Raw genomic sequence first — 25,657 nt, 5'->3', positions numbered from 1 at the left:
AAATAGGATGTCCTCTTCAATAGAGGTTGGCCAAGTGTTAACAATATATATTGCTGGGCCACTCTTTATCAAATCATGTTGCCCCTCGTATATTTCACAAGATAGTGACCCATTAATAGGGTGTCTTTTGAATAGTTGGTCAGTGTCAAAAAACATATACTGCCCCTTGTTCATTTCCTGTGAGAGTGTCCACTTAAATAGGGATGTCTCCTGAATAGGGGTTGGTCACAGTGTCAAAACACATATACTGTCCATTGTTCATTTCCTGTAAAGTGTCCCCTTAAGAGTATTCATAATTCTTGGTAGCACTTACTGTGATTACAAAAGGTATTGTAGTAACCGCTTCCAGTACCATACTGATGCTCATTATTTGTTGTAAAATATTTCCCTACAAAAATGAAAAAAATTAACTCTAGACGAAATTAGACAGACATTTTGGATTGGTATGCATTTGACAAGGTGAATGTGTATTTATGTACATGCATTGAGTGCAGTGTCAGCAGTTTAATGGAACATTATAAATTGCAACATGATGACTGTGGAATTGAATTACAGCAAATAATTCATTGGCTATAACTATTCAATAAATCACCTTATAATTTAAAAATAGAAGAAGAAGCACTTGGAATAAGTTAATTAATGCAAAGGCACACTGCAATCCAAACATCCAGTCTTTCCGATCAACACATAAAATTGCCGGCCTAGAAAAACAAACAAAATACTACCTGTAAATAATTATTTACGTTAAACCATGGTTTAATGTAAAGAATTATATACAGATCATTAACATATAATATATGCTCAATTTCAACACATCTAGGCCTAAAAAGTGTGGTGTAACCTCTTTTATTATACTAAAATGGAGACAGTTGTAGGTAGACGGGAGCTTACACTTTGGGCTCATCTCTATTGATCAGAAGAACACGGTTTTAAAAAAGAGTTCTTTTTAAGAACGCTTTCTTGCCAGCACAAATGGGTACAGACAAAACCAACAAAAACAACCAATCGTAAACAATGTTTCATTCGATTCCAGTTTGATTTCTAAGAACAGTTCTTAAGCTAGCTGTCTATACTATCAAACTAGAAGTGTGATGTGCCCAAATATGGTAGTGATATTTCCAAATATGGTAGTGATATGACATCATCATGTCCCTATATAGGCACATCAAATTTGTTGTCACATAAAGTTTGATAGTGTAGACATTTCTTTAAACCGGTTTTTGTGGAGCAATTTTTCAATCCAATTTGACAGATCATTAAATTATCTGTTTTTGTTACGAAAGGTTGTTTTTTTTTACATCAATGTTTTTATGTAATGCGCGCATTGTAAAAAAAAACACAATTTACTTGCTTACAATAATACGAGGATGAAAATAACAATGATGGTTATATTAAATGCATGTTGTATCTTTGGTTACATGGCATATACTCGTTTATTAAAAGATATGTAATCAATCAAAATAGAAAATACTTCTGTTTTTTGTTACTAAAGATTAATTGTTTTTGTACATCAATGTTTTTTTATGTAAAATGGCCTTGTGAAAAACAACAAATGTTGAAGGATGATTATAAGGTAAAAGGTAAATGTAGTAACAGGCCTTGACTTTTGAAAATTATAGGTGTGGTACAAACTGCACTCCTCAATACATTCAGGGATGATGTAGGTGTGCTGTTTGTATTTTGGTTTGTAGAAGTTTACCAAATTTAAGCATGTTGTAAATGTTAAAAGCACTCGCTTGCTTTAAAAGACAAGGCCTGTAGTAATTATCATCCTTAAGCTTTACTGGAAATGGAGGAAATTCAGATTAGGCCCTCTACGGACCAACAACAGTAATAGTATAACAACAATATAATATTTAATAATAATAATGTGTGGAATGATGGTTTAATACAATATACAAACAAATAATATTACAGTAGAAAATAAATATTCTATCATATTTTTTTTAAAACTTACAATAACTTGTCAATAATAATAAAAATGAATTGATTACAAGTCTCATGTATAAACTTATACAAAACGGTCAATAAAAGTAGAATAAAATATTTTATTAATTTTTACTAATAATTATTGGAGCAATTTCTGAGATGCATGCAATGACGTATGCAGGTTGATGCTATGTTTTTCTTCTACATAGAATTATAGTCAACAATAATAAAGTGTCCATTGCATGGACATACGTGGAATTTGTAGAATTTGAACCTAGTGTTGAGCAAGATTGATAATATATCCCCATAAAAAAGAGATCTGGATCCAGATCGATCCGGAAGCAGTGGAATCCCACCAGGATGAGCCCATGGGATTTTGTATGCAACATCGGGATAAGCGGATTTGATGGACAAATTGTAATAATAATAATAGTTCATTCTTATATAGCGCATCTAAGCAAGCTCTCAATGCGCTGTACATAAATTAAAATAGATGATGGCAATAATTTAAAATAATGAAAAGCTTGTTTGAACTTGGTGAAATAGGTAGGGAATTCCACACGGTTCCACCATAAATGTGGATGTCCTAGCCTTAAGGAACTAATAGCATTGGCCACAAGAAATATATATGCATTTTAGGTGTTGTAAATAACCGATCATAAATATGACTTTTGCATGTGTTGTAAATACTGTAGAAGATATGCATTTAGACAATAAAAACATTAGACTGCTCAAATTCAGATTATTTGTTGATGTAATTAACTGGTCTGGAACTTTAGCTCTTATTAGCAATAACAATACTGGATATAAAATTGCATACACTTTGATATAAAACTGTCACACATTGATTTGAAATGTTGCACATAATACTGCTTAGTCGATAATTACGTTCAACGATAAATGGCATGTTTGTTAGGCATGGGTTAACCATGGTTTTACATAGCAACCATTAATAGCAACAATAACGATTTAGACAGGTAATAAACAAACCAATCTCCATAGCAACAGTCTACTATTTTGGAGTTCATGTAATTAAACAAAGTGGTACGAATATTTAGAGTGAATTATTGAGTAAATAATTGTTCTTTGGAGCCGTTAAATCCTCTATGTGTAATAAACAATGGACTATTACATATGCAACTATTAGCCTTTCACTTGAAAAACTTCAGTAAAATCAATCACGTTCATTTTCTAATTATTTCAGCAGGAATGTTGTGACGAGATAATTATAGATATATATTTATATAGTTTCCTCATCTTTATCGTTTAAAATTATTTAATTCAATTTCAGTATATCACCGGGCTGTTTAGAATGCATGTTCTGTGCCTGTTGTGTTTATATATATATATATATTTATCCCTTGCACTGATGAAGGGCTAGTGTTGCCCGAAAGCTCTGCTAACTTTTCTGGCTGTTTACTTTATCGTTTTGATTTAGCTTTTTATTTTTGTATCTCCATTGAGATCCAGCCACTGATACCCATAGCATTGTCATTTTTTCAGTAATTTGCCTTTGGATTTATATATTTATATATAGTGATATTTAATCACTATTGCATGACAACAAATATGTAGATAATTCTATTGATTTTCAATTATCATTATCTGCTTATTAGCAATATAATAACTTACCAATAAATGCAATCTGCTTCTCCTGGCGTACTATCGAAGAAAAAACATTTAAAAATGTTAAATATTCATTTTTTTATGTTAAAATATTATTATATCTGTTTATGCAACAGATGTTTAGCATTACTACATTTAAATTGATGAATTTAAGTTGTGCATCTAAAATCTTGCATCTATAATCTCCTGTTTTATTTGTTGAATTAATAGAAAAACAAATTATACAGGACATGTTTCTAAATTTGGACTGACGGAATACGTTTTGAATATTTATTCTAAAAACTTTTTACCTTTCATTTACAAGGCAAGCAGGTTGGCTACTCCATAAAAATTAACATAAGTTATGTATGGTTACATTCTTTTCTTAAAAAATATGAATTTAGTTTAAAAAATAAACCATACTCGTTCTTAACTTACCAAGTGTTGTGTGGATGTTCTAAACCAAAACTAAAAAATAAAAATTTAAATGTTTGTTTAAGCTTGCAATAATAAATGAAAATAAATTCTGGAAATTTGCATATCAATATGTACCACTCCCATTATTGTCACCTCTCGGTGACAACCTTGACAACTCCAACATTGTTCCTAAATTTATCATTATCACAAAGTCCGCATTGTCACTACTCATTTATCCTTAAGGCCACAATGGAAATAAGTTAGACCTTTGGTTACTTTTTTGTGTTACCCTGAATTCATTCTTTGTTTTTATATGTTGTGTTTTTGTGAATTCGAATAAAGAAATAAAAAAAATATGCTGCCACCATCACATGTCGCAATTATGGCCAATTTACACAGACGAGCGGTATAAACGGTAAGCGGAAAAACAATTTATTGTCTCGCGTAAACGGTGTTGTGTGTAAACGGTACATAAGAAATACCTGTAACAGATATTTGTTTGTTTTCCGCTTAGTGTTACCGCAAATCTGTAAAAATTGGCCTTTACCCTCCTTTCATCAATGATGTCACAATCAACAAGATGACTGCCATTAGTTTATAATTTTAATGGATGTTTTTTTTTTTATTAATCAATAAGATAAAGAAATAAATTGTATTAAAAACAAATTATAAAGTTACCATTTGACCGCTTTTGGATCCTGATCAGTTGACGCACGAATCAAATATAAGATAACTGTAAGTAGCTTAAAGACACAGTTTACTAAACGTATTCGAAGAGCTGTAGGAAAAAAAATCAATTTTTTTTTAAATCAATAGAAATTGTTATTAAATGTAATAAAAAAATAAACTGCAAACAATACAGCGCTCTAGCAAATTATCATACGAGAAAAAAAAACAAACAGAAGGTGTAAAACGTTTACAGTAACCAGTAAATTCAGCAAATTCCGTAATAAACATGTTAATATCCAAACCCTTAAACCTAACCTCCTGTGATACAGGCATCACATGTGATACACATGAGATGCAGTATTATTGAATTTTAAAGTTTCCATAATGTTGAGATGAAAGTGAAAGGACATGAAAGTACATTTCTTTTGTTATATGTTAAAAAGCGTATGCATTAATTAATCAACATAGCACCATGTGTGGATAATTAAAGTGAAGTTTAACAAAAGATCTCCCTTAATAAGTAGTGCATTTTCATCTAATTTTATTTCCTTTAAATATCATCGCAATTGTCTTCTTGTTTAATAATAAGACAGCTAAATTTTTCATTTCCTAGATTAAAAAAAAACTCCTTAAGGTTCTAGGTAAGAAGAATATTATTAAGTTTCTATAGTAACCGAATGCCACCTTGATGAGACTTGCACTAATAAAAGAGTTAAAGCGCAACTTGACTTGATTGCATAAAAAAAAGGCTTTTTATAAAACCAAACCAGTTATTTAAGAAAAATGATAAATTTGGATTTTATCATTGTTGTTAAGGAAACCAGTATAAATATTTTTGATGAAAGGGTATAATTAATTAACAGAGTTTTTGCTCAGTTTTGTCATTACGGGCATGTTTCTGCTGCGAAAAAATTGTGAATGTGAATAAATTCATCACTTTTTTTTGGAAATAAAACAGGAAAACATTTTTAATAACTAAATTATATCTCAAAATTAAATTTGAAATAAACATCTTATATGTTGCTATGCCAGAAAAACTGGCCCTGAACACCTTGTTGCTAATACACTCCTTCTAAATCCATCTCTGGTGATAGACAGTATTAACCATGTGGTAGAGCACATTTGGTTTATGCCAACAACTAATAGCATAATTCAATTGTCTAGTTTTCATGTTGTTTTCATCATGAATTTAATGTCATAGGCCTCTCATCATTAGCTAATTATATATTCACTAGCTAGTTGACCACATCTTTAAGTAATTCCCAGTAGGCATTGACTTAATCAAGTAGAATAAATTGATAATTAGGTCTCCAAACAAACTACAGTATTTTCATTAAATACAAAAATGTGGGGCTGAAAGAGAGTCTTTGAACATCAAAAGAACATGAAATAATTATAAAGAAAGGAAAGTGAAAAAAATAGACTTGTTATTGGATGGATTTAATGGACTTTGATTGATTAGTGACATTAGTACTAAAGCTCTAAATGGGTAATACAATATCAAACCATGTTAACTCTGGTTTTTATAACCATCTATATATAAATTTACGCAAGGGCAAAATTCGGTAAATCGCGCGTTATTTCTAGAGTGTTTACTTGATGGTATTATAAAGTTGGTTCGTACTTTCGATACTGATTTTAACCACCTGAAAACCCTGTTTACTAATTAAATTGAGTTTGATAATTAGTTATTGACAATTAAAACGAATTTAGGTTCAACGATTTGCCGTAAATAGGGGTGTTTTCCGATCATTGTATAAACTGTATAATGGATGTCCATCTTGAAAAATACCCGCACACAATAATACAAGGATGCTTCACATTTTCCTATCTCCTTCTACGATAATTGTTTTTAATGGCTGAAAACCAGTTTAACAGCTCAATCAAGTACAGAATCATAATGTTGAAGACAAACATACAAATAAACTAAGTGTGGGCGGCCCTACTGTTAGATTATGAACACATAATATACAAATAAACTATTTACTGACAGTTGCTTCTCAACGTTTGTATTAATTAATAATACAACAAAATAAACGTCGTACTGGTGTATCATCACATGTACTTTACTATTTCAATCGACTATGACAGAGACAGTTTTAACAGAGTATTAAATCGCAAATGTTTTACTGTATTTAGTGGTATATTATTTATAGGCCTAAATCAAAAATTAATATTTAGTTGCTGAATATTTAAAAATGGTTTCTCTTTGTACATTGCCTCAACCTTAAGGTTACATACAAAACACAAATTGGGTTTGTTTAAAATGAGTCCAAAAATCAAACGTTGGTTTCTCTTTCGGAAGTAATTCCAAGGGTACTAATTTTAGTTGACTGCACAAATCATCGTGTCTATTTATTCGTTTCAGTAAACGACAATTAATGTATTATAGTCCTGCGGTATGTACATTTGAAATCTCCAGTTTTTTATGCTGAAATTACTGTGTATTCAAGAACGTCCATCTGGGCACAACCTAGATGGTATGCTCGCCCATCAGTAATTTAAATTTGTTCTGTGTTTGCACATACAATGAATGGATAACATAAAAAGGCAGGATGAACACAATTTAAAGAAATTCTAAATTTACCACAAAGATACAAAAAAAATAACCTAAAAATGTAATTTTAGCGAAATGTATGTGGAATTCAAATCTGAAACCTTATATGTTATAAACCCATATACTTACTCAATTAGCATCATGTATCTTATACAATAGAAACACAGATACATGACATGCCTGCTTTCAGTCAATTTATAAACGTATACAATTCAGTGGCTTATCTTATATTTTATCATACCCAGATGTATGACGTTAAGATGAAATTCAACTCTTCAGAAACATGTTTAAATGAAAGTTAAGGTATCTATGACAACACGTCAGAAGCAATTTAAATGATAAAATATAATTCCGATTTCCATCATAAATATGAATTCAAAGAAATACAGCAATAATATAAAAAAAGTTAACATTAGTAATGTATATAATATATCATTCTATAATTAATTTGAATTTCAAGATTACCGCCAAGATGGAGATAGAGAGATAAAAATATACATACAAATGACATAGAAAATATCATTTTTAAAAAAATGGTCAAAATTTACATAAAAATAACTACTACTACTACTGTACTAGTTAAAATGCCATCTAAATTAAATAATATTATTATCTGTTAACAAAAAGAGTATTCTCTGAATCTTAAGCTCTCTTTATACACTTATCAAACTTTGTGATGTACCCAATGGACGTCATACTACCATATTTGGGTATATAACTACCAAATTTGGGCACATTATACTTTTTTGTCAATAGATTGAGTGTAGACAGCTTTAGGCTTGATATTTTGCAGGATTTAATAAAATAAATATATTATGTCACACATCAACAGACTCAGAATAATAAAGGCAAGTTTTTGTATGTCATTAACCACTTAGGATTATAGATAATAAGTAATACATTCAACTTACTTGATCGTTGGTTTTTTATAAAATAAAGATGTAATCGTTCCTTAAATGACTGTTCATTTACGAAGAATTCTACACGCACTCTGTAAGATATAAAAGTGTAAATAAATTGAAAGAATTGACAGAATAAAATAATTGAATTGAATTTGTAAGATATCAATAGATAAAAGCAATTCAGTAACTAATATCTTTATAATTTAAAAATGTTTAGATAATAATACACCAATTGTACTTTATGGAAAAACGTTTTTTTAAGAACAGACATGTATGCGGGACAGAAAAATGGAAGTACACCATTGAAGTTTGTTTTTATTGTTTCTCTGCAGGCATATAACATTTATAATAAAGAACAAAAGTGTGCAGAAGGAGGCCAAAATAAGTCGGTCTGTCTCTCTAATAATAATATTTCTTCAAGTTTAAAAAAATACATAACTTTACAAAGAACACAATATGCATGATATGAGCTCAAACTGAACTACTCTTATTCCATCATTAAAATCAATAAAAATAAATTTAAAATGAATACAAATAATACTTGAAAGTATTCAAGTAATAATATATAAACAATGGATAATACAACATAAACAACTGTTTAATAAAGTAATTTATATTAATCGATTATCATCTATGTTTAAAATATTATAATGATTATAATATAGATTTTTCTTTTATGTTTTAAATAGCCTTTGTTTGTATGTTTACTCTCTTAACAAATCAAAGGGAATACTTGAGAATACATCCTGAAGTGTTTTACCAGAGTTACTTCTCCATCAAAAGTGAAGAGAAAAATCAATTTCGTTCCTTATGATTTAATAACATACTACAAGATTCACTCTAAACTCAACTTTGAATCAACCATTGTATTATCATAGAAACATATAGTGTAGGCCACTATGTAATTTCGTGTCATTTTTTTGTTAAAAGCAAAATTCCAGCTGATTTAGTGTCATTAGGATGTAAAGTAATGAAAAAAATATGTTGCCATTTTTTAAAAAAAGCTTAAGGGTGTCAAATCCAAGATGGCCGCCAATACGTAAAATATCCAATAAATGTACCATATTGGACAAAGTAACACCCATTATGAATTATATTTGGCTTTAAGCTCTGTCTACACTATCAACTTTATGTGATAAAAATGTGACATGATTATGTCATATCACTACCATATTTGGGCACATCACACTTTTTGTGTCAATCTGGTTTGATAGTGTAGACAGAGTTTAAAGGACAACTGTACCGAGAACCATATTTTAACAACGTATTAGGGATGTACATATGATTTCAGAACAATCGCAAGATTTACGATACCGCTGCATGCGCTCGCAGTAAAGCCGTCGCCGTAAATTGCTGTGACGTCACACGTGCGTGGCAAAATCTATCTCATGAGTTTTCACCGTTGTTAACATACAAGAGATAGGTACCGTCACTTCAATTGCTTATTTGACATGTATTATAGGCTTAAATGTTTAGTCTAGATAGGCAAAAGAAACAATAAAAAAAATTCAACATTTATATTTTTTACGATTTATTTAAAAAGTGTGTTTACTATGTCTGACCCGAAAGAGTAGCGAGAAACATGACGTATGATGCTCTGGAATCATTCAACCATATCGAACTAAACACTTGTTTAATCATGGAGGAAATAATTATTATTTCCTCCATTAATTCTTAAAAAATCCTGTATTCTATGAAATGTTTACATATATTATTTATACATATTTAGGTAAAAGATACTCTAGCCAATTTAATAGGTTAGAATTTTTAAGGAGAGTTAAAAGACCAGAGACTAAAAGCAAATACTTTGATTAAAAAGTTAGATCTTTTGCAAGTTCATAATCGACCAGTCAATGATAGATATCGTACCAAGGAAAAAAAAGTAATGCGAATGAAGTGTACGCAAGTCTAACCGAAGACAAATAGCACAACATGATAGAGATTAAGATTATTACACTAGTTATTTCTGTAAATGAATGGAGTTGCCATGGTATGGTCATAAATAAAATTGATATTTTCTTACAACTATCCATTTCCAATTCAGTTTGATTAAAAACCTTCAATAGTTATACTTCTCCAATTTATTTGTGGAAACCATTACTAAGTAATGCGAGTGTTGTCTTGTTACCATAGAAAACATATCAGAATAGCAACATCATATTCAATTATACAACATCATAATTAAATAATTGTATACAATATAATATCTTTAACTTATATATAACAAAATTAAGAAATATGATATTGAAAAGCAAAATACATAAATCAATAATGAACTTAGTTATTGAGTTAATAGTTACTGATTAATTATTCATGTAATTATGAATAATTAATGTCATTATGAATACAATAGCATCCCCCACACATACACACACCAAATAGACAATTCTGTATATAAATATTTCATCATAAATTTGAAATATACTTTTATTCTGTTGCAAAGAAAAGGACAGGAATCACACTTGGTGTTAGATAAAACATAGATCTAAAGTGGAATTGGGTACAAATGGTAAAGGAAATACTGAAGCTGAAATTATTTTGCATGTTCCTAAAAAAAAATGTAAATTATACACCAAGCATATTATTAAAGATGTTTTGACCCAGAAAAACATGAAAAATGAAGATTAATAAAAAAATACTTTAAATAGGCCATTTTGCAGTTTTAATAAATATCAGTCAATATGAATTTATTTTGCTTTAGATTACAATAAGATTTTTTTTTTGTGAATAACAATTACATGACATTAAATTAGCATAAAAAAAATAAAAATGTTTTTTTCAGTGGGGCAATATATCTTTAATGTAGTTGTTTTCAACATAAAATAGCAGATCACTGTACTAATATCCTCTTCACCAATAAAACCCCTTGGGTTAAATTAAGCATGTACTTTATGTATATTCAGATTATTATAACGCCTGGTGTCATCAGGCAATACATTAATATTCGTAACTTCTGCATAATTACATCCATTAAACCACAATAATATTTTTATTCATTTGTTATTTAGTATTTGATTAAACTTTGCTTATTAATTTTACAAAATGCAATTTACATATATTATATTTCAAGAATAAAAGTATTATATTATTTAGGTTAATTTATTACATTCATTACATTTTTAGAATTCTTTGTAATCTGGGTATTTACTCTCATTTTATGATTAATTATTTTATATGTAAATGTATTTGTATTGTATGTCTAATTGCATCCAAACAGTCTTTACACTTGCAATTACAATAACTAAAATAGTTTCATTGGATTCAACATTTTGATCCTTCCAAATAAAGCTCTGTCTAAAAAAGTGTGATGTGCCCATAATATGGACATGATTTGGGCATATCACTATCATATATTTGGGCACATCACACGCTTTAATGTCAAACTAGTTTGATAGTGTAGACAGAGCGTACTGTATGTGTCAGTTTTTTTAAAGATGTATTGTCCCCCTAAAAAAACAATTTTTAATATTCCATTTTAATGTAACATAATAGTTATCCAATTTGACCAAAAATTGGATAAAAAAAGAAATGTATTTACCTGAAAAAATTTAATTTAAAGCAAAAATGGTCAAATTGGCTGCCAGCCAATGGATTTTTGGTTGAATTTAACCATTTTTTTTGTCATTTTACAAGTGAAAACATTATTTTTTTCGTGGAAGTTCTATGGAAGTGATTAACTTTATTAAAACTACAAAATAACATATTCAAAGTCTGATTAAATTAATCTTCATTTTTCATGTTTTTGGGGGACAATACATCTTTAAAGTTGGCTGTATATACAACACAACAGTTATAAGTATAGATAATATTTGGTAACATTTATATTTTTCTATTTGTGAATATAAGAAATTTCATAAGAGATGGCTAATACGATAATAAAATAATTTAAATATTCATCTCCATTTATTTGAAATTGAATGAAAAGGGTAACATTATAAAAAGAAACTGTAACTATTTTTTAAAACATTTATACTTTATAATTTAACAATAATCAATAATAATTCTTAAAATATAAATAATATTTAAAGTAAATTTAAAGTATATTTGAATTTGATAGCCTGTAATTTATTGCATCTTTGAACAAATTTGATAAACAGTATGATAAATAACTTTACATATTGATACATATAACACATATTTATAATCAATAAGGATATTCATATTAAATTGATATTTATTATGATATAATCTCATTTCATATACAGTATAAATACATTTTTTATATCAATTGAATAGTTTGTATACATCGTGTATTCAATATAAATTTAATAAATTGCAACGTCTTAAATACTGTTGCTTCAGTACTGCCGAATGCACTAAATTATTTATAAAAGACATTGATTATAACTTAATTGAACGGAACGGTGCTCGCTGGAGCAGAATGAAAATGAGTTAAAATATTAATCAACTGCTTTAAGTATAAACTATATGAAATACCACTGGCTATATGTAAAGATCATACGTAAGGTATAAATATTCAAAAGATATGCTAAAATAAAGATGTATAAATTGTATAAAAGATAAGGAAATCAAAAGGCAAATTACTGGAAAAAATGACAATGCTGTTGGTATCAATGACTTGATCTCAATTGAGATACAAATAAAATAAGCACTGACAAAATGACAATGCTGTGGACATCAGTGGCTAGATACAAATAATATAAGCGAAAAGCTAATCAAGTAAAACAGTCCAGAAGAAATTGCAGAGCTTTCGGGTAATACTAACTCTTCCTCAGATATACATAAACGTATTTAAGATTCTATGTAGAATGCTTGATACACAAAGGTAAAGAAAGCTTGATAAAATAAAACAAGACAAGATTAGATAAACAATACATCTAAGCAGCCGCAGAGAAACTTAAATCACCCACTGATATGCTGGAAATTAATTAAGTGAAGATGTGATTTGTTAGTAAGAAAAATCCACCCTAACAGAGATTTGAACTTGGAATTGTGCGATTGGTAGGCAGATATCTTACCTAATTTTAGACCACAGGGAGATTTTACACCATCAATGTGGTATGGTGGAAGACAGTAGTTCTCGACTATAGTTCATGCAATTATGATGCTCATTTTTAAGTCAACAGGGGTTAGTTACTTAATATACTTCCCGTCACACTTCTACCATTTTGTCTAAATATTAAATTAAATTTATGTATATCTATGATTTTCATTTTGAAGCTAACAGGGGTTAGTCTTATTATATTACTTAATAAACGACTTAGCAGTGTTTGGTCAAACACACCGACATTTACGAAAAAACTAAATTAAAACCATAAACCAAATGCGTAATGCACGCTTCTGCGAAATGAAGAATTTAATTGCGAACTGTAAAGCTTCTTCAACTATGAGGCAGCGAGTTGGCTATCAAATGAAAACATAATTTAATTTACTGTTATTTAATTTCAACAACTGAAGGTTAAGTTTGGTAATTCTATGAACATAACATGAAAATGTCCACTTTGGTATCTATATATAAATTTACGTAAGGGCAAAATTCGATAAATCGCAGTTTATTTCTAGAATTTTTACTCGATGGTATATAAAGTTGGTTCGTACTTTCGGTACTGATTTTAACCATCTGATGTAACCATGTTTACTAATTAAATTGAGTTAGATAATTAGTTATTGACAATTAAAACGAATTTAGGTTCAACGATTTGCCCCAAATAGGGTGTTTCGTGGTCGTGGTATACACTGTCTAATGGATGTCTAACTTGAAAAATACCCGCAGACAATAATGCAAGGATGCTTCGCATTTTCCTATCTCCTCCTACGATAATTGTTTTTAATAGCTGAAAACCGGTTGAACAGCTCGAGTACAGCATCATAATGTTGAAGACAGGCCGATTTTCTTTAAAAAATACTATTTTGATAGATTTAATATACGTTTATACAAATGTTTTGATCTGCGATAAATGGAACATTCCAATCTCTGTTCCACAAGTGTCTATTCCCTCAGGCGTCGTAAAGACAAGTACTGTACAGTCATAACAGAAATTCGATACATTTTTTTCCAATCTGTGGAATCCTTTTTTTTTAACGCATAATGAGCTAGCCTTTCCAGTCGCCGTCTATTATGTACAATCAACTTTATTATTGCAGCTAAACCACCACCAACATCACCACCCTCCCCTCACTGGCATGAGTAGCGTTGTAAAGTCAGTAGAGGACAGGCCTACAGTACGAATGATCAGTACATGCCCTAAACGCAGAACAACTTTGGTGGTTAGGAAACAACTTAATTTTCAATACAAGTTGGGTAGCATAATTGGCTCTATGAAACACTTGACCATTAGGCCTACTAATTAAGTTGAGTTAGATAATTATTTATTGACGATTAAAGCGAATTTACGATTTGCCGCGATTAGAGGTGTTTAATATATTACTGACAGTTCCTTCTGAACGTTTGTAATCATGTAACTTCAAAAAAATATAAACGTCGTATTAGAGTGATGTATCGTTACATGTACTGTACTATTTCAATCGACTATGACGGTGACAGTTTCAACAAAGTATTAAATCGCAATGTTTTACTGTGTTTACTGGTATATTATTTGTAAAACATGAAAACAATTCATATTTCGTTACTAAATCGATAAAGAATATATTTAAAAATTGTTCGTCTTTGCATCCATCCTCTTCCCCATCCCTCAACCCAAATGTTACATACAAAACACAAATTCAGTTTGTTTCTTATTTTGTGACAAACTTCTTTTTCGGAAGTAATTCCCGGGGTGCTAATTTTAGTTGAGTACATAAATCACCGTGTCTATTTATTCGTTCCTGTAAACAACATGTATTATTGTCCTGCATGTGCATTTGAAGTCGCCAGTTTTTTAAACGCTGAAATTACTATGTATTCGAGAACCATCTGTGGGCACGACCTAGATGGTACGCGAGCGAAGCGAGCGTACCATCTAGTGTATATAATTATGTATTAATAAAAATTCTGTGTTTTCCAGATTTCAGTCAGAATGTCAGAAGGGAAAAAGTAAAATTTAAAAATCAGAAAAGGAAAAAACAAGGAATACTGTTTAAAAACATTTGATCATTTTTCAAAGGACATCTTTTGTTTGAAATATTCATAAATAATTATTATACTTAATAATGCTTTTAGAATGCATTTATCCTGGAAGACTTCTCGTTGAGTCTCTCATTCCCAAGTTAATTTGCATACGTTATTACCATTATGATAGATAGACAGTGATTCCTTTTGGGAATCATATGCATAATATTCAGAGTTTGCTTTATTCACTCTCAAGTGATGATGTTATAATACTTACATTATAGATGAAACATTTGTAACATCTTTCTATGATATCAATAATGATTTTGACTTACTGTTTATCGTGAATAAAATGTAATATATTGAAACATTACAGGTGAAACATTTGTAAAAGTTTGTATGATGATTTCCTTCAAATCAATAATTGTGATTTTTAATGTTATTGATTGTTATAGTGAACAAATGTTAAATTTAGATATTAGGTATAAAACATTGTCATATTTTTACATTTTACTTCATTTTCTTTATCAACAATTTAATATTTCCACTTATTTCATAGCATGTTTCTATGATAAATTCTTTATTAATAATTGAATTACTTCATAGACTAACTTATAGTGAATACAATGTTAAATAGATTTTAGGTTAAATATTGGCATATTTGTCCATCTTCCATCTTAACTTCCATCTTTTTATCAACAATTTAATATTTCCACTTATTTCACAGAGCAGTTGACTATGATAAATTTTATATTTAGATATTTAGGTAAAACGTTTCATGATTAATATATGAATAAAACTAATATCCACTTTCTTCATAGACTGGTTGGAGTCATGACTATCATACAAAAATGTGTTCAGAACAGGTGTTTATGGAAACGGTAGATAATACTATTTATTTATATAAACACAACCCGGCACAGAATAAATTTTAAACCGCCCGGTGATATACTAAAATTTAATTAATTAATTTGAAACGATAAAGATGAGAAAATCTGTGAGAATAATATGTGTGTTCAAATAATGCTTTCACATAATTATGCCAACTATTTTGATCAAACATGTACGGAAACATACTTTCATAATGTTGTATCTAGACAACAAAAAAAACTAGAAAACTAACAATCAAATATTTAGTATAATTTATTTTTGTACCTATTATCAGTATTATTATAGTAGCATTATCCTTAAAATTTGCCTTTGAAATACTTACACTTCCTTCTCTCCTGTATCTGACTTGAGCTCAGGCTCCATTGTAATACCTCACCAAATGATATAAAAATACACACAAGAACTGATCCACAAAAATTAGTAAAACGTGTTCAAAATCCAAACTTTCAAATATTCATAAACACTAGTATGTTACATCTTATAAATATACTTCTTCAATATTAATTGATGCACATTAATGAGGCAGCAAGCAAGTCACAACAAATCCTTCTCCTCAGATCTTCATCACTGATTGTCATGCATGATCGATCAAGCATGACTAATAGCTTCTGTGACCTCACTGTCATGGTGGTACATCATTTGATTAATATTCAACTGTATATTTCTGTATTTATTGGTTTTTAACTAGCAGCTACATTTTAAAAATTCTCTAACTTTTGATATTGAACTAAATTATAATGTGAATGAAAGTTCATACATGCTGTAAATTTTTTGAAAAAACATCAATTATCAATTAGAATTTTAAAATGGTCAGTATTGAATGGACTTTATTATTTTATGTTCAGAATGTATTTCAAGGAAAAAAAAAACAAATTTGAGACATGTTGGTAAAGATTCTAGTTTGAAAAAGTTCCATGTTTTCGGTGTTGAGGGCGCTATTACAGTAGGTTTACAATAATTTAATATTCCCGGCAGATACATAGCAAAATGATGATGCTAATAAAACACTCATTAACAAAATTGGGAATTTATTTAACAATTCTTATCAAGTCTGAATGTCTGAATTGATATAAAAAAAAAGGTATTATTTTTTTTGTTTAAAGATAAGTGTTTTGCCGATGATCATGACAAATGAACTATAAAAAAAAGTGGAGGTTACTGTATGTAGGGATCATAACTATAATGTTTTAAAACTTTTATTAATTTAAACATTAATGTTCTTTTCATTATTACAACAAATTTGTAAGTGATGCAGTTATAATTCTCATATGCTATAACATTATTAATTATTGAGTAGGAACATTATTAATAACATTTTCTTGTCTGTCATATCATGCAGCTAATTTTATGATGTAAATTATATCTAATTTTTTATTTTTACAGACAGCTATATCATGAAAATTATTTATTATTATATTATTATTATTTCAAAAATTAATTACAGTACTATTTTATGGGGAAATTTTAGGAGTGTCCCTTTGATAGGTGCTTGATTGTAGTGTAGTGTATATTGTCCATCATTTGTTTCCAAGGAAGTGTCCCTTAATAGGGGCATCTCCTGAATAGGGCTTTACTAGTGGAAAACATTGCCTCTTATTTGTTTCAAAGGAAATAATATGGTGTTCTACTGTACTATATTATATTATTTTTAAATTGCTCTTTTTACCTCGGGGCATCAAACAAAATCCAATTAATTATTCTACAGCTACCAAATTAATTATTTTTTTAAAATCATTGAAAGTTTAAAGATCTCGCATTAAATCTGTACCTAATGCCTACTGATTACCCTGTGCACTGGAGGTCATAGGTTCGAGTCCCACCTGAGAATCATTTGTACAATTTTTTTGCAAAGAACTATAAACATTCAGTACAATTATGTGAGAGAAGGGCAAAACATCTGATTCATTAATCGCTCTCTGATGCAAAGCTATTTCAAAGCAGTTAAAATAATGATGATTAAACAATTTTTGAACTCAAATAATTGGATCATACCATTATTCCAGTAATTAGTATTGAAGCTAGAATACTAATTTGTAGTTTACCATTATTAATGTCATTGAAGTTCTATTCATTAATACATACAGTACAGTAACCTCTTGGGTATAATAATGTCATAGTTCATCAAACTTTCTTATTAATCTTTAAATGATGACTCATAAAGTTGTTCAACAAAACTATAGACTAACAAGAAAATCAATTTAATTTATTAATATTAATTGATAATATTCGCATTCAACGAAAACATTGTTATCCTCAGTCATGTGTGTTAACCGGCGGAAAAAGTAGGCTCTGATCATTTTGCTGATTGCAAGCATGCTATAAAGCGTCATTGCGGCCAACTAGAGGTGCCATATATTATGGATTTTACATGCGCGCAAGATTACCCTGTTTCCAGCTATTGGTGCTTTCCTCTACCCTCTTTACTTCAAGACAAGGGTTACGGTATGCAATTCACATATTTTGCCGGTTGTGTAAGATGGGTATATGTTATTACAACGTATTATGACATATTAATTATAATACAAATAAAAACTAATATTATTGCCCACTAATAATAATTATTATTTTATTTATTACCACTGTTAAAGCATAGAGGAAATATTTAGATAAATGAACTATGGATGTCATTCATTTGAAACTAAAGAGGGCTCCCTACTATAATTACAATGTTGCAAAACATATTTTCAGACTACTGTAAAACAACTCTCACATATCTGCACATTCTGCTTTTCTAAATGTAATTTCAATCAAACCATAATGTCTGGTTTTCAGAGAGAATTTGCTATTCCAACGAATTCAATCATTTTAATTTTCAGTTATGAAAATAACATATTATTTAGTTAAAATTAAATTTTAAATTTCTTACAGAAGAACAACATCTTATAATTACTATCTTATATGTACCAACTTGTAAAGTAGTATCATTAATTTCATGTCTAGACAATTAATTTTCCATAGTATAACGTAAACATCTTACATTTATGTCCAACCCATCGTTTTTTTTGTACATAGTAATTATTCTTGTAATTGCACAATGTAAAAATGTAAATGTCCATACACAGGGTTATTAAATTTACAGGAATTGTACTAGGAAGGTTTTAAATTGTACGTACATGAAAACTACTCTTAGCGGGCATGGGGGGTATTTACGCAATGAAGAAACCTACAGTTTAGTCTTCATATGTGAAAATTTGTACAGTTACTATCTATAAGCCCGAAAAGACTGGTGATTATTTAGTCTGGGTTCCAGACGGAGTTTTGTCTTAATATTAGTAAAAAGATAAATATTTTGGCACATATGGCGTTTCATACGTATACTACTTGATTTTGGATACTCCGTCTGGGGAAACACGCACAAGTCACGTGGTTTGACACCAAGAATTCTTGGTGCATACGATTATCCGGTTGACTAGTTTCAGCTGCATGCGATTGGCTACTCACTCGTACACCGTTTTAATATTCATATTTCAGAATTTCAAAGACTCAGCGCTATGTTACGTTTAGACAACGTGTACTTGGGTACATTTATGAACGTTTCTGAAGGCTAGAAATTATTTTATATGCCTAGTAGTCTGGTAAACATTTGATGGGATTTTTCCCAAGAACATGAAAACTCGTCTTGATATGATAGGCTAGCTTCTTCGCAAATCAAACATTGAATGGATCATTTATTACGCAGAGATAATTTTGATTTAATTCCCACCCAGACCCTGTCCTGTGTGGTGGTGTAGCCCTGTCGTGTGCCGGTGGTATGTAGGCCTACTTTATTGGCGTTTTATTTGGCAGGTCATACGTGCGAGTTGAGTAGGACCTACGAAAGAGGCCTAGGCCAAGGACTAAACAATTAATAAACAAAACAACTTGGCATTACGATTTTATATTTCAACAGTCTCGATCGTACATTCAGCACTGTACGTACTCGATCTTTTTCATTTTGAAACAAAATGATCATTGGTTGATTCGAAATCCATATTTACATACCGCCCGCCCCATATAGCCAAATACGGTATCATAACCTACGTCATTCTTATCGGATGTTTGCGGTCTGCAAATCGATTTCTATACGTGTTTCACAAGTCTGTATTTTCAGACAAAAATCGCGGTCGAAATAAAAACAAATAAATTTAAAAAAAAGATAATACAGACTTGGGGCAAGTCTAGTGATTATTAAGAAAAATTACAAAGTTGTGATTCAAACCCTTGCTAGTTTAAAAATGTACTCCTTCCCTATAGTAATAGTCTGTATATAATTCTTTACGTTAAACCATTCAGGAATACGTACATGTGCAAAAATATGATTCAGTATAGTAAGACCTATCGTTAAATAAGCATGCAAAACTACAGTAAACTTTGGAATAAGGAATTACAATGAGGAATGACGACAAGTAAAATATCATGGCAACCAATAAACACCATTAATCATACATTTCATAGTTGTCTGTTATATCCATTTTTAAAACAGCGATGTATCAACATATTACAATGCATTAGCGGAAAAAAATCGATAAAAAAGAAATTCTTAAAAATACAATTCTGTCAAAATCAATAAAATTCAATAGACAAAATGATAGTAAAAACCACATTCAACACAAATAGACGATAAAATATATTAGTATACAGTGTCCATGTCCATGAATAAATGCTATAAAGATGAGAATGGAAATTACTGCTAGCAACGATCTGCCAAAATAATTGGTATTAAATGCTGGCAACATGTTAGACGCAGGAAAACATTTACTCAATCCTTTCAAAGTTGAAACAATATCCTTGACAGCAAAATACAGTGCATACGTTAAATGTGATTGGACTAAGTGTTTTAATTTTTCCTGTTTATGTGGGTGTGCTTTTTAATATGATTTGTGGTTTTTTATTAGATTAGAGTTCAGAATTCCATTGCTACTCAAACACAATAACCAATATTCCACTAATGAATTAAAAAAAATATCAGGGCCGTAGCCAGGATCTGTCAAGGGGGGGGGGGGGGGGGGGTTCGGACACTAAGTATTTGGGTCACCCCTTCCCCCTTGGGGGTGGGGCCTGAGGCGAAGCGAATTTTGTTAAATGACACCCCTAGATGGCCGGAAAAAACACTCTCATGCCATATGCTACCAAATGAGTAAAACGATCGTACTTGGACTGGTGGACTATTTAAAGGACGATAACATTTGTTGCCGTACGTTAGATGCGCGTGCTCTGTGCGGAACCGCCGATTGTTTGATAATTCAGTCGGTATTTTATTTTGCTTTCAAGTTCAATGCGATCGTACGTCTAGGAAAAGCCCCGAAAAAAGCACACTGGGTGAAGGAAAATGCAATTCTTATTATAGCTCTATCTATAATATTTATTTAAAGCAATTTGTTGAGGAAATTAAATATGCCAATGTAAATAGGTGGTATTGATACAGTTTTGAGTACGTATCGGCTGGTGGTGGTCTAGAAAAGAATAATCGGATGCCATAATGTGAACTACAGTACATGATACCATATATATTATAGTGTAATATATTAATATTCACTATAATCCTCTATGATGATGATACATTATACTCATAGCCACACATAAATACTTTGTACGAATCGTTCGTACCCCAGCTAGCTCGCTGTGAGAAGCGTCAATATCATGTTACATATGCAGGAACCAAACATTTATTTTTCAGGTTATAATCAGCCATTCATTTGCAACTCTTAGAATTTACAGACACGTATCGCTCGAAGTACGCTCATACAGGGAAGAAGGTACTGTATCAGTTATTCACAAACGAGTTTACAAATTTTTCAATTTACAAACAACTTTTTGTACTGTGGTGCACGTATTTGGAGGATTTTCGGAGATAAGGGTAAGGTATTCGGCATGTCGGGGACGGGGGTTCGCAGTCATTTAAGGGGGTTTGCTGTAAACTAAACTATAAACCCCCCCCCCCCCCCCCCTGGCTACGGGCTTGAATATGGAACTAAGACATTTTTTATTGTAATATTTTCTACTGTTGGCAATAATCAACTTTAATTTCATAAGTAATTTAATAATTTTTTTTCAAGAGATGTGATGAACTTAGTTACCAAGGTCAAATTCAATTTTTAATTAAGAGTTCTATTTAATTATCAAAAATACAACAGCATCGATTCATAATAAAATGGATGTACTTCCTTAATATTTACACACAAACACAATTTGCAATTTATTTGAAAACACAAACAATGAATAATAGGTGGGTAATTGACAATCTTACATCTCTACATTCCATTGAGATAATTGCAGAGTTTCATTTCAACGTTTATGGCAATTTTGCAAGACTAAAAGTTTCAAGCAAGTTGGCAACAAGACTTACAAGTTTATGGCAAGTTTGCATCAAGACTTAAAGTTTCAAGCAAGTTTGCATTGAGAGCTTACAAGTTTATGGAAAATTTGCATCAAGACTTACAAGTTAATGGCAAGTTTGCATTGAGACTTACAAGTTTATGGCAAGTTTGCATTGAGACTTACAAGTTAATGGCAAGTTTGCATTGAGACTTATAAGTTAATGGCAAGTTTGCAACAAGACTTACACGTTAATGGCAAGTTTGCAACAAGACTTACAAGTTTATGGCAAGTTTGCAACAAGACTTACAAGTTTATGGCAAGTTTGCATTGACACTTACAAGTTTATGGCAAGTTTGCAACAAGACTTACAAGTTTATGGCAAGTTTGCATTGACACTTACAAGTTTATGGCAAGTTTGCAACAAGACTTACAGGTTAATGGCAAGTTTGCAACAAGACTTACAAGTTAATGGCAAGTTTGCAACAAACTTACAAGTTTATGGCAAGTTTGCAACAAGACTTACAAGTTTATGGCAAGTTTGCGCCTTGAGCACTCTGGAGTGGTATGTGCGCTTTAAAAATCTTATTATTATTATTATTATTATTATTGCAACAAGACGTCCCAGGTGATGAGTTTAAATCTAGACTTACAAGTATATTGCAAGTTTCATTTAGATTTATAAGTTTATTGCAAGACTTACAAATTTATGACAAGTTTGGCTTTGTCAAACTCTACAAACATACGATATTTACATATCTTCATATAATTATTAAGCTTCTATAAAGTAAAGCACTGTGCTTTAATAAAAAACATTTGATAGTACTTTAAATCTTTGTAATATTTAAAATATTTGTATTTTCCATATATTTTATTGTTTACATGTACTTTTGTATATTCAACAATGTGTACTTTGTTGAAGTAAATACATTTGAATTTTAATATACCAACAAAAGCTAGGTACAGTGAGATACCCAGTATAAATATATATTTCAATCATAGTTACTAAAATGATGTTTGTTGTTTTGCTACAATCGATTTTTATAAAAAATGGAATCATAAATAGTGCTAGTTTCAATACACAATATGTTGCTGAAATTATCCCTAATCTCTCTAATAGAAAGCTATAAAATTTCCTATTACATTTGATTGGGCACTATAAAAATAGTCAATTAAATTCTAAGTTCATTTTATAAAAATTGAAATAAGGCCTTGATAGAACAATTACTGCAGTACATTAGAAAACTTCTTAATAATATCAAAATCCTTGAACCAATTTTAATTAAGGACATTATCATTATGCACAAATATTTTTTATTTTGGTAATATGTCCCTTCTAAGTTTTTATAATCAAAACAGAGATCATTTTGGAGCTAACGTTTAGGAAAGAATTGAAGTTAAATAAGATGGTTGTATTTCAAGGAATGGCCCCATTAAAAAAAAAAGAGATGGCCATCATCTATCACGTGTAAACAAAAATAGGTATTCTGATTTCTGTGATAATTATAACGAATGATGTTTGTGTGAACATCTTGGCATTTTAATCTGTTGATTACCTTTACGACTGTACGTGAGGACGTAACCTAAGAGTTATAAAATGGAAAATAGACTGTATCATAGCTGGTTACCAAGTGTGTTAATATTGTTTATACTATGTGGTGATTAATGTACAATACAGCTGATCAAACAATATTTATATTCATACATTAAGACGATAATGAACATTTTGGAATTTTAATCTATGAATTACATTACGAATTACATTACGAATTGCATAAATTACACCAGCCTTAGTACGTACACGTACAGCGAGTTATCAACATAGAGAGTTCATATAGCTATAGTGTGTTAATAATAAATGTTAAATGTATTATTACTGGTCCTTAAGTTTAACTGGAAACTGAGGACATTGTTTATAGTATGTGGTCGTTAATGTATAAACAGTACAGCTGGTCAAACAATATTGATATTTATATGTTAGACGATATATTAGTCAATACAAGATATAGGATTGTCAACTATAACCTATTTACATTATGCTTCTTGGATCTTCAACATCAAATATTTAAGTAATCTTTTAAATTAAACTAGTACCTCATGAATGGCTAAATTAGTCTTATCGCCAAAGGAAGATTGCAAAGGTACTTTTTCTTGCGTTTTCCCATTATTTTTCATGACATCTGCAAGTTGTAACGAGGCTTGTCGGATTTACTTCATAATGATGGATTTGTTCTGGCAATTTAAGTATTAGACTGAAAAGGTGTACTAATTTTAATTCAAAAAATATTTCTACTGTTTTTAGCATTTCATTCTTTTAAAATCATTAAAATAATACTATATAAGTTTCAATTTAAACATAGATATAAAATGTATTTTGTTACACAACTAAAGCAAAATTCACATTTCATAATTTAAAGAAAAACGAAATAGTGTCGAGTATGAACAATATACAAAAGTAGGCCTGCCTTTATATTTAATTTATACAAAATATAATTAATTTATTCAATAGAAACTAATACCTAATCCCTTTCCTCTGTGTTAGACAAGACAAATTGGACATTATGCATAGAATTATAGTTTTATCATTATGGTAACAAATATCTGTCTTGACGTTTAAATGAGTGTAATAGTCCTTTTGTACTAATGATCATTTTTACTCATTAGACTACAATTGTTTCTATTGTAACTCAAAGGATTCATTCTCAAGAGTAGAAATCCTACCTTGCATCAACAGATTTGTCCTTTTGTAATTTGACAAATTTCTATATAGATGGATATATGTACTGTAAAATACACTGTATTTACGCTATTAAACTTGAAAATGTGTACTGTATCATAGTATTTGCCAAGATACTGAATAAATTATTTACTCTGATGGAGTAGGGAGAGTAGAGTGAACTGGACAACCACATGCATGGTCTCAAATGGTTAAAAAATGTTATCAATATAATTTAAAGCCCCCTTCCCTACGTTTTTTAGATCTAATTTAAGATCACAAACTATATTTAATGTAAAAATAATACTATATGGTCCTATTGCGATAACTTTTTTCGTCTTTAAACGGTTAAAAATGTGAAAAATAAGTCGATTCTAATAATTATAGCGGCCCGCTATAAATCCCAAAATGCATTGCGCGCGGATTGATATTTTTGTTTTTCACCTGTAATTCGCCTACTTTTCGATCGATCGTGAGGCCAAAACAAATGGAAGACTCCTAACTTTTCAGCGAAAATACCGGGTTTTCCCCAATTTGTATCAACGGAGTCTGGCAAAAATAGAAAGACAATTAATGCAGCAACTATACAACGTCAGGCTAGGCATATAGCTAAGTGTATGATGTTCGAACGTTACCGATGTTTACCAGTGTAGGCCTACAAAACTAAG

At 30.2% G+C, this 25,657-nt stretch overlaps 1 protein-coding gene across 1 annotated transcript in view; it reads right to left on the bottom strand.

Annotated features, from left to right (window-relative positions):
- The window catches only part of LOC140046985 (potassium channel subfamily T member 2-like), a 103,272-nt gene that overhangs the window by 30,709 nt on the left and 46,906 nt on the right, over nucleotides 1-25,657 (bottom strand). Inside the window, exons 2-7 of the mRNA XM_072091774.1 lie at nucleotides 8,089-8,168; nucleotides 4,630-4,729; nucleotides 3,973-4,002; nucleotides 3,562-3,591; nucleotides 593-701; nucleotides 314-388 (exon numbers count right to left, since the gene is read on the bottom strand). Coding sequence (XP_071947875.1) covers nucleotides 314-388; nucleotides 593-701; nucleotides 3,562-3,591; nucleotides 3,973-4,002; nucleotides 4,630-4,729; nucleotides 8,089-8,168 — 424 coding nt within the window. The remainder of the gene's footprint in view (nucleotides 1-313; nucleotides 389-592; nucleotides 702-3,561; nucleotides 3,592-3,972; nucleotides 4,003-4,629; nucleotides 4,730-8,088; nucleotides 8,169-25,657) is intronic.

This window comes from Antedon mediterranea, chromosome 4 (assembly GCF_964355755.1).
Source record: "Antedon mediterranea chromosome 4, ecAntMedi1.1, whole genome shotgun sequence".
Taxonomy (NCBI): Eukaryota; Metazoa; Echinodermata; class Crinoidea; order Comatulida; family Antedonidae; genus Antedon; species Antedon mediterranea.
The sequence above is the reverse complement of the archived record's forward strand: the minus strand, read 5'-3'. Positions and strand labels throughout refer to the sequence as shown.